General features: G+C 50.9%; 1 protein-coding gene across 1 annotated transcript; it reads left to right on the plus strand.

Moving 5' to 3' along the window:
* The first annotated feature begins 987 nt into the window (after nt 1-987).
* On the plus strand, nt 988-6,713 carry HHEX (hematopoietically expressed homeobox). The gene is made up of 4 exons (XM_087824146.1): nt 988-1,348; nt 3,396-3,574; nt 3,768-3,818; nt 5,617-6,713. The coding sequence occupies exons 1-4, from the start codon at nt 988-990 to the stop codon at nt 5,833-5,835; spliced, it is 810 nt and encodes a 269-aa protein (XP_087680272.1). The 3' UTR covers nt 5,836-6,713.
* Nucleotides 6,714-10,604: the final 3,891 nt, after the last annotated feature.

The raw sequence follows: 10,604 nt of genomic DNA on the forward strand, positions 1-10,604 counted from the left end.
CCCCGCAGGCGAGGGGAGCCGCACAGAGCCGAGGCCACACCGGGCAGCATCACAGCTTCAATAGAAAACACGTGCAGACGCAAAAGTGGGGCTGCGCGCAGCTGCGACCCCCCAGCGCCCGGGGAGAGGGGACACGGAGCATCCCCCCACTGGGGCGGAGAAGACTGTAGTTTCCACCTGGAGCCATATCGCCCGGCTTTCCCTTGATTCCTGCCCGAAGGGGCTTCTCTGCCTGCGCCCCCAGGGAAGTGGCCGGGTCCGGGGGCCCACAAAATGAAACGGGCTGCAGCGGCCAAGGGTCCGGCGCGCCTGAAGTGCAGTGAGCCTCACTTCACTGGGACACAGCTAAGGGCCGGGGATCCCTCTCCTCGGGGCTGCCCCGGGACCCCGCGGCGCTCACCCCCGCCAGGAGCTCCGGGGACGCCGGCGCCGCCGCTGCTCCGGGGAGCGCGCCGCCCAGGGAGGGCACTTCCAGACCTGCGAGGGCGCGGCCCTGCCGGTGGCCCCCAGCTGCGGGGCCCGAGTCCAGTTACCCCTGGCCAGGGGCCCGGTGCCGCCACCCTGGGCTCGGGCCTGGATCAGTGCCCCCGAGTTTGGACAGAGATGCCCCCCCGGCTGTGCTAAAACGGCTCGAGTCCGCGTCCCCCGCAGCTGTTTCCTCTCGTCTCCCACGACGGACACGACCCTGGGCTTTCTTCGAGGGCGTCCCAGGCCAGGGCACCGGGGCGCAGGGTCCTCGGGGCCCGGGAGCTCGCGCGCCCCGGGGGCGGGGAGCTCGGCCGGCGGGGGCGGGCCAAGGGTGGGGGCGGGAGGTGGCTCCCGGGGCTCCGCGCCATTGGCCGCAGGGCCCGGCGGCAGGAAGGGGCCAGAGAGCGCGGCCCCACCCCGCGGCCAGCGGAGCCTATCGCCGGGAGCGCGCAGCGCGGATAAATGTAGCGCCGCGGCGCGGGCCGCCAGCTCTGCGAGGGGCCGGAGCGCAGCGCAGCCATGCAGTACCCGCACCCCGGGCCGGCGGCGGGCGCCGTGGGGGTGCCGCTGTACGCTCCCACGCCGCTGCTGCAGCCCGCGCACCCGACGCCGTTCTACATCGAGGACATCCTGGGCCGCGGGCCCGCCGCGCCCACCCCCGCCCCCACGCTGCCGTCCCCCAACTCCTCCTTCACCAGCCTCGTGTCCTCCTACCGGACCCCGGTGTACGAGCCCACGCCGATCCACCCCGCCTTCTCGCACCACTCCGCCGCCGCGCTGGCCGCCGCCTACGGACCCGGCGGTTTCGGGGGCCCTCTGTACCCCTTTTCGCGGACGGTGAACGACTACACGCACGCCCTGCTCCGCCACGACCCCCTGGGTAAGGCGGCCGGGGTCATGGCGGGGCCGAGCCGCGGCGGCGCGAGGAAGGCGCCACCCGGCAGGTGGCAGCGCCCAGGAGGCGGCGGGGGCGGCGGGGGAGGCAATAGAAAGTTGTGGCAGAAGCGCCCGAGACGCGGCGCCCGGGCGCGCGCGGGGCCGGGAGGCGCGGGCGGCGGCGCGCGGCGGGAGCGGCCGCGGCGGGACTCAGATTGGTTTTCCTGAACCCCGCGGGCGTCGGGGCGCCGGCCCGGGCGAGACCTGGAGCGCGGCCGCCCGGGCTGGTGGGCGGAGGCGGTTGTGGGCGCGCGTGTCGTCTTGGGAGGGGTCCCCTTCGTTGGAGGGGCCGGGCGGGGAGCGCCGGGGCGCGCGGGGCAGGGGTAGTCGCCGGGCGCGGGGGGAGACGGGGCTGGACCTGGTTCAACAAGCTTGTGCAGAGCAAGAGCCTGACCCTTTCCGTTCATACAGGAAATCTTGAGCTCTCGATAGGAGTAAATCTGGTTTCAGAAGCTGTTAAGTGTTTTCCTGGCTGCGCGAAGCAGACCCTTCCCCCGGAGCAGTGCGCGCTGCTGATTATTTTATCGACATCCTCAATACAGACAAATTCAGGAAACACTCGACTTCTGATAGCCGGGATCCGTTTTTCTGATATTGTTCATTTCCTCTGTGTGGGATGTGACTTTATGGCAGCTAAAATAACCAGTTGCTTCCTTTTTTTTTTTTTTTTTTGAGGCTGTTTTGCACCAGTCAGAAGCCTGACGTAAGCAAAATCTCGAAAATAACACGCAGAAAAAACAATGCCAGCTTCCCAAGCGTTGAGGCGCAGGCCCACGGGGGCGGGCTGCGGGGCACGTCTTGGGACGGGAGCGGCGTTGCGGGCGCGCCGGCGCGTGGCCTCTGCGGGCCTGTCCCCGCGGAGCGCGGCCTGAGGCACGTCGGGCACCCGCGGTCCGCGCGCCGGGGGGCCCCTGGCGCCTCCGGCGTCCGAAGCCCCTGAGTAAATAAGGAACCCGGGCTTCTCGCCTCGGGCCACCAGGGTTTTAAATCTACTCTTTGTTATTGGCAGCTTCTGTAGAGACCCCGGAGACAAGTATCATTTTAGTTCATTAACATTCTAATGTTACGGCGGTACGGCCTGTAACTCAGTTCTCCACCGGCTCATTGTTAGAGAGATGGGGGTGGAGGATTATATTTTACCGCTCTTTTTAAAAAAGTTGTTATATTGTGTTTTTTATTCCGGCCTCGAGGGTTTGGTGCTGGGGGTGGGAGGGGTCGCGCGGCCGGGCAGGGTTTGGGGGCGAACGTTTCACCGAGCGCGCCCTGGGTTTCCTTGGGTTACTGCTGGGACCGAGCAGGAGGAAGCAAAGGGTTTTCGAGATAGACCAACAGGAAACACATTGACGGAAATGTTGCCATAGCCCACGGGGTGGCTTTAACTGGCCGCCCCCGCGGGCCGGGTGTGAAATCAGAGGAGGCCGCGGCGCCCTGGGCTCGGGATTGGGAGCGCCACGCGCGGCCGAGGGCTTCCCGCGCAGCCTGGCGCGTGGCCCCTGGTGAGGCTCCCGCGGTCGGCCTCGGCTCCAACGCCTCGGGTAATGTCACGGCGCCGCTTCTCTCCAGCAGACCCCTCGGTATTTGGAAAGTGCGGTTCACCAAGGGAAAGGGCCTACAGGTGCAAAGCGTTGTAGATAAATTGGAGAGGGACTGGTTAAAGAGGGTCATGGTATTTTAAGCCCAACCTATGATGGGTATTCTTTGGGGGTTCAAAAGATTTGGATGTTGGTATTTAGCTCCGGGTGTGAAGTTTGTGTGTATGCGTCTGTGATTGTGCAAGGCGGTCTCTGTTTATATGCAGCGTATGCGTGTGACTTTAGCTGTTTCTGTGTCTCTGGGTATGTACCTGTATCGGTGGCAGTATGTTTGGTCCGTGTCTGGTTGGGTGTCCTCCTGAGTCCCCTTACCCCCTTTGTCACCCCCAGGGCCAGGTAGGTCTGGGGTGGCCAAGCTGCTCCAGGGCTGTCACTAATCACCACTCTTGCTGCCCCCAGGCAAACCTCTGCTTTGGAGCCCTTTCTTGCAGAGGCCTCTGCATAAAAGGAAAGGCGGCCAGGTGAGGTTCTCCAACGACCAGACTATCGAGTTGGAGAAGAAGTTTGAGACCCAGAAATACCTCTCCCCGCCTGAGAGGAAGCGCCTGGCCAAGATGTTGCAGCTTAGCGAGAGACAGGTGAGCGCCCGGCTTCCTGGGGCCAGGGTGGAGGGGCCGTGGAGAGATGCGCGGCCAGCCTGCGCTGTTGCTTGTCAGCCTTGCTGCCCAACTTCTGATGCGCTGGTCTGCTCTGCAGCCCGCAGTCTGCCTCCTCCCCACCGGCCCCTCGGGATTCTGGGCTGGTGGCAAGCTTTTTCTCTTTTTCCTGTAGGTCAAAACCTGGTTTCAGAATCGACGTGCTAAATGGCGAAGACTAAAACAGGTAGGGACATGGTTCTGTTTCTATGGAAATAAATATTTTTATCAGGTTATCTCAATGCGAGGCCTGTTATAGGTTGTATGCAAAAGTCATTTGAGAGACTATTTAACCTCTTCACCTTGATTAAAAAGGCAAATAGTCTTGCTGAAATTCAGGATGAGTTGCTCAGGTGGCAGTAATGCTAAAAGCACCTAATGCAGTTCCTATATCAATTATGCTTGGGTTTTCACACACTGGCTAGTAAAACTCCTGGCTAATTGTTTTATAAACCCCATATGTTGTTTATCTAATTAACGCAGGAAAGATAAAGTAATTGACAGTAAATGACTTAAGCAGTTATCTTTGGGAGAAAATTGTTTCTTTTATTTACACAGCCATAATAAAACCAGGCAGAGCTCAAGGGTAAATATAAGGAAATAAACACCTTTAAGTCTTGTTTGCACTGTTTTTTTAGAAGAATTAAATATCAAAGAGTTTAAAAATTATTTCCCATCTAATGCCAGCTCTTAAAATGAATATAAAAACATGTAAGAGACTATCCAAGCCTGTTTGGGAAGTAGCTTAAACTTTCTAACAGTCTTTCTTCCAATGACCTTGTTACGCAATATGTGATAAAGAGTAAAAACTAATTCAGTTTTTAAAGGAGCTCTGTTAACTTAAGGCTAAAGATTTGTTTATGATGTCCTAATCTGGATGTCTTTTCCAAAATAATCTGAAAATTGATGAATTGTTCATGTGCCTGTATATGTATAGTTTATTGTAAAAATATTTTTGAAACAATAGTACGAGTGGGGAAATTGAAAGCAGTGTGCATTTTTAAATACAGTGATTATAAAACTTTTTCATTAAAAGCAAGATAGTGTCACAAAGAACATTTTGAAGCAGGAAATAAAATTCCCATAATTTCATTATTCTAACATGATGTAAATATTTTCAGGTTCCCTCTCAATTTCTGACCTTGTGCGTATATTTATTACATACATGCAAGCCTGGTGAATCTACTATTCTGTAATCTTGCTTTAAAAAAAACCCACCACCTTATAATATTTCCATATAGTGTTTATGTCCATTTTAGACAAACATAGGATTAAATATTTATTAACTCATTTAGTTCCTGGTCAGAAGTGTGACTGCAGTTTACCAGGGACTTTTAAAATAGAGATACCTGTGTAATATGGGAATATTTTCCAGAAATTTCCTTCAGATTTTAAGTTGTAGTTGTTTCCCTTTTCAGTTGGCAACATTCTTCCAGTTCTTCATTTATGTATTTGCCATGATTTTGTAACCTGTTGCACATATTTATGTATGTTTATAAATATGCTCCAGAAAGTGGATGAAAAGGAGTCAGTCTAATAATTTGGAAACTTTTATCTTTAATCACTATTTAGCATTCATTTTTAAAAATGTCTAGAAGGCCCTGTTAATCGGCAGGGTTTAACTATTCGAAGAATGCTGATCATGTGTATCTGCAATGATCTGATTTCTTTTTCCCTCTAAACTTCTATGAATCTTCAGATCGTGGGTTTGGGCTGGAATTAGTGTTCATTTGACATAATACATTTACAGATATATTTGTGATTGGTTGCTCTTATTTGGCAAGAGTATAATCTTTCTCTGATATGAAAAGAACTTCTTCCAGAGTGAGAAAAAGTATGTATTATATATGTAAAGAGCATAGTGGAAAGCAACTGGTGAACTAAAAGTTAAAAAATGATAGAGGGTGAAAAGACGCTTTGATTTATGTCCCACTTCTTCCATATTTCATGATCTGCCACCCTCCATTTTCACCCTCCTCATTCAGGAAAACCCTCAAAGCAGTAAAAAAGACGATGTGGAAAGTTTGGACCATCCCTGTGATCAGAGGCAAGACCTGCCCACTGAACAGAATAAAGGTGCTTTGGATAGCTCTCAGTGTTCACCTTCCCCTGCCTCCCAGGAAGACCTTGAATCAGAGATTTCCGAGGATTCCGATCAGGAAGTGGACATTGAGGGTGATAAAGGCTATTTTAATGCTCACTGACATTGGCACATTCTGAAAACTGGACTTGGGAATGATGTTTGCAACAGAAAATCTCTAAGACAACTGGAAAACTCTATGTGAAAGGGAACCAGTTTTCTGGTGTTCTGGAAACCTGAAATATTTGGTGCACTGGCTAAATAACCGACTCACACTTAAACCTTAATTTTTTACTTAAACAGTTTGTATATTGATTTTAGATTGTACGATAAGGGGACTTTTCACTGATTACCTTTACCCCCTTTTTAAGAAACCATTTTCCCCCCTCCTATTTATGAAAAGTAATTTTGAAGTTTTTGGTTAAAATTTTAAGTTATGACTTTAAAGATTTTAACGGATCTTCTTGAATAACTTTTCTGTAATTTCTATCTTCATCCCACTTAATGGAAAACCAAAGGGTACCTTAAATCCAGAGGTGTGCCTCGGAAAGGGGCCCACATTTCAGGCAGCCTTCAAAAGGAAACATTCTTTCCTCTTACATGACATCCTTACCCCGCTGCCTTAAATCCAAAAGCAGCTCAGAGCTCTTGTCTCTGGGGTGTGTGGTGTGCCTTTTGTTAGACAGAGCCGATAATCTTAAAGGCTTGTTTTGCACTATCCCTTAGCACCTGCTTTTCTAAGGTGTTAAAGATAGTACTTTCCAATTCAAGGAGAGAAACTGACTCACTGGGGACTAAAATTAAGCCCAGTGAACTAGAAGAAGGAGCAGGTTAATTAAATGTAAGTAGATTGTAGATACAGTGTTTTATATCAAACAGTGTTTATAATGTGTGTGTGTGTATATATATATATATATATATAAAATTGTTCACTGTAAAAAACATTGCCAAAATGTGTTTTTAAACGAGTAACCTGCCTATAAAATAAACCTGTCGGTGGGACGACTGGCTCCGTCAGACTTCTTTGGTTAGAGCGCGCCCACACCCCTTCTTCCACCTGCCTCGGGGTCTGCTGTGGGGCGGGGCGCCCCCCGCCAGCCCCGGGGCCTCCGGGGGTGCGTTTCGCTGGGTCCCCTGTAGCCCCGGGCGCCCGAGGGCGCGGCTCTGGGCCTGGGCGAGCGGGTCGGCACCTGGAAGGTGGGTTTGGGCTTTTTCCAAGGTGTTGGCCGTGTGCTGGGCGTGAGTGTCTGGGGCTGCGGGGCGGCTCCCGCCCGCGGACCCGCGCCTGGCGGGTGGAGCCGCGCTCGCCTGGCGGTGGCGGCTCCACAGAAGCGCGCGGCCGCCCGAGTCCCATCGATTCGCGGGCGCGGGGCCGGCCGCTGTCCTTGACCCGCGTGAGTCAACACCGAGTCATCCATCCCCCGGGGCCCCGCCGGGGTTGGGGTCCGCCCAGCGGGATGGGGACCCTGGCGGGAGGGCCGGGAGGGAGTTCGCGCCAAGATCGCGGTTCTCACGCCTCCGGGATCTTGAGAATCCCCCGCGGCGCTCGGGGGCCCTCCTGGGCCGCCCCCGCCCCGCCCCGGCCGCGGTCCTGATTGGGTCGGGCTGCGGTGGGACAGGGAATTCGCATTCCTAACAAGGGCTCAGGTGGTGTCAAAGTTGCTGGGGGTGGGGTGGGGGGACCAAGCTTTGAGAACCACTGTGCGTCCTGGGCCAGAATTCCCCGTCACTCTCCACCCCATCTGTGGAATTTGATGGTTGAAGGGAGGGAGCAGGGTCAAGAAAGCGGGGCTGTGAGATGAAAGTGCTGAGGGTGGGTGTGGGGCCCAGACAGAAGGTGGGCTGAGGCTTCCCATGGGCCCAGGTGTTGCTGTTCTGCATCTACCTGCTTGCCTGGCTGAGCCATCAGGTCCCCGATGGTCCAGGAAAATGACAGAGACCTGTGAGCAGAGAAGCCCAGGATCTCTTTCCCTAGCCTCTGCCTCCATGGAGGCCTCCAGATGTTGTGCAGCTGGGTGCCTCCTGGCAGAGGCTCTGTGAAGGGGGCTGACGAGGGCTGTGGCTCCACAGACGTGGGCCCCCAGGTGAAGACAGAGTGAAAAAGTCATTGCTCTTAGGGGGCTGTCTATCCTGCCTTCTTGGCGTTGCCTGGCGTTGCCTGGCATTGCCTGTGAGTTTAGGTTGGTATTGAGTTCTTAGGCAGGGAGGTGTGCATAGGCCTGGAAGTTTATAGGTCTGAGTGGAAGTTTTAGCTCTTGGCCCCATTCTCCCTCTCTAGCATGAACATGGTCTAGTCGATCTGCATGACCCCTTCCAGCCCCCAGATTCCTAGCTTAGTTCAAGCTCTTTCTAGTTTCTCCTGTTCTCTGTGCCTCCTCATGCCGGAGCCCAAAGGAGACATGCAGTGGGAGGGTCTCCTTTCCCATCAGCTGCAGGCTCCAAGCTCCCTGACCCTGCCTGACAGGTTACATCAGGGTTTCAAAGGTCGTAATCAGTCTCCTTTGAAAATGGGGCTGTCTGTATCAGAGTCTGAGAGAATGGGAGGCTTGTGGGCCTAATATTGAATTAAAGCAATCCTGAAATCAGTGTGTGTGTGTCGCTCCTGGAGATAACCTCTGGTTAATATTTATTCTTGAGAATAACTGTATCATGACTATCAAGCAGGGAAATGCAGGTTTATGTATTGATGGACACTAGAGAAGTTGAGGGGTGAAATCTTGCTTTAAAGTAGACAACCCCTGAAATCAGGCAGTTTTCCAATTTAAAGCTATTCCTAACTCTCTTCAAGTTGCTCATATTCTGAATGTAAACATGTCCTTAAGAATCAAGAGCATGTTAACTGAAGGAAGTACAGTGTTCTTAGGACACAGGTTGGCATTAACTGTTCTCTGAAGTGCCCCGTTGCAGATTGCCAATGAATATTTACAAATTCTTCCTACAATCCAGGCATTTTTCATTTGTTTGTCTTTTGGCGATTTCATGTTGAAGCGGCATGTATGACCTTTACAGCACAACTCCTGTCTTGTTTTTAACTCATTTTATCAGGAGATTCAACTTGAAAACGGTTATCATTTAGCAGAAAGACAAACAGAGAAGCACATTTTTGTAAGCAGAACGTTAATGATTGGAAGAATTGCCCTAATTTCACCATGACAGTGTGTGATTAATCCCCTGGGTCATGTACTTATATTTTAAGTTATTCAGTTCTTTGGTCTTTGATATTCAGAACCCTTTCTAACTTAATAGGATATTGATTTTGTTGGATGATGTACTTTGACTCTTTAAACAACATCGTTTTTTAGGGATGACTAGCCTGTTGTGTAGTATTTTATTTAGAGAACTATTGCATAAGTTTTCTTTTTCTCAGTTTTTATGGTTTTCTCAGGGTGAAAGCTGATAAGACATCTTGTGGGAAAAGAGGAAACCATCTCTGATAGTGAAAGTACCTACTCTCTTTCAACACTTCTGACAGCCCTCTGTGTGTGTGTGGTTTCCTTGCTGTGAATATTCATTTTAGTTGGGGGGGGGAGGGCAGGGATTCAAGAAAATGTATTTGGATTTAGGAGGAAATGCATATTGCTGGGGACAGACCGCACTTACCAAAATTTCCATTTTAGTTTTACTGCCTTGTGGAAGGTGACACAAACCCGAAAGCTCACCTTTTTTATTTTTCTTTAAAATCTAATAATGATCCTTTAAATCTGTGATTGGAGATGATATTTATGCTACTACTGACAACATGAGACCGAGTATAGAAAACCAAGCCATCATCAGGATGCTTCTAAATGGTTAGGAGTTCAGTATCTTAACATTTACTTTTCATTCCTTTGGGTTTCATGATATTCCAGCTGGACTCCGTACTTGGCTAATATAATTTTGGTCCTTGATACATTTTTTGTTTTTGTTTTTGGTATTGTAGTTGAATTCAGATGAGAAACATTTTGGAGATTCCTTCCACTCACCAAAATACCTGGGCCCAAGGTCTACAGAACAGCAGCTACCCCTGCGGGTGGGGCCGTGGGGAACCCTCCTTCAGGAATTTCACCTCAGGGCTGGAATACACCTCCCTTGCCGGTTAGGTACTTTGGGAAACATGAATTCTCAGTCTCAGTTCCTCAGTTCCTTGGGCAGCTCAACTGAGAGGAAGTATCAATATCTGGCACACAGTAGGCACCAAGTGTGAGCCAGAAAAGCTAGAAAGCCCCCACTGATTCCCTTCTTTTTAGGCAGCTCTTTGATTTGCAGTTGCAGGCGGGAAACCTCCTCAGTCAGATGTACACAAATCTCTGCAGACAATAGACAGGGCTGTAGGGAGGAGACCTTGGAGCTGGCAAAGGCATTTCCTGTCTGTAGAGGATCTTGACTTTGGAGCATCCGGCGGTCACCACAAAATGAACCCTATCCTGTGTAGCTACTTAAAAAATAGAAAAAAGTCACTGCCAATTTCAAGCAATTTTCCAGATGAAAGCCAGTAAGACAACCTCTCACTTAAAAAAAATTAAGCCTATTTTCTAACCATTAGAGTCTTTCCTAATTTGGAAGGGGAGTTTGGTAGCATTCAAATTCTTAAATATTAAAAAATCTCAACACTTTCTAAAGACTACTATAAGAATGGGTTAAAGATAACCCCATCCCCCCATTCACAGATACTTTCTGGAGGAGAAATTCCAATCCAGTTAGTTTCCATGAATCTTGTTTATATTTTTCTTTTGTAGTTGAATTATGCCCTTCATCCTTCCTCACCTCTCCGCCTTTTTTTTTTTTTTTTTTAAATATATCTTTATTGATTTCAGAGAGAGGAAGGGAGAGGGAGAGGGAGAGAGAAAAACATCAATGATGAGAGTCATTGATTGGCTGCCTCCTGCACGCCCCCCACTAGGCATTGCATCTGCA

The sequence above is a fragment of the Miniopterus natalensis genome, chromosome 14 (genome assembly GCF_054644295.1).
Source record: "Miniopterus natalensis isolate mMinNat1 chromosome 14, mMinNat1.hap1, whole genome shotgun sequence".
Taxonomy (NCBI): domain Eukaryota; kingdom Metazoa; phylum Chordata; class Mammalia; order Chiroptera; family Miniopteridae; genus Miniopterus; species Miniopterus natalensis.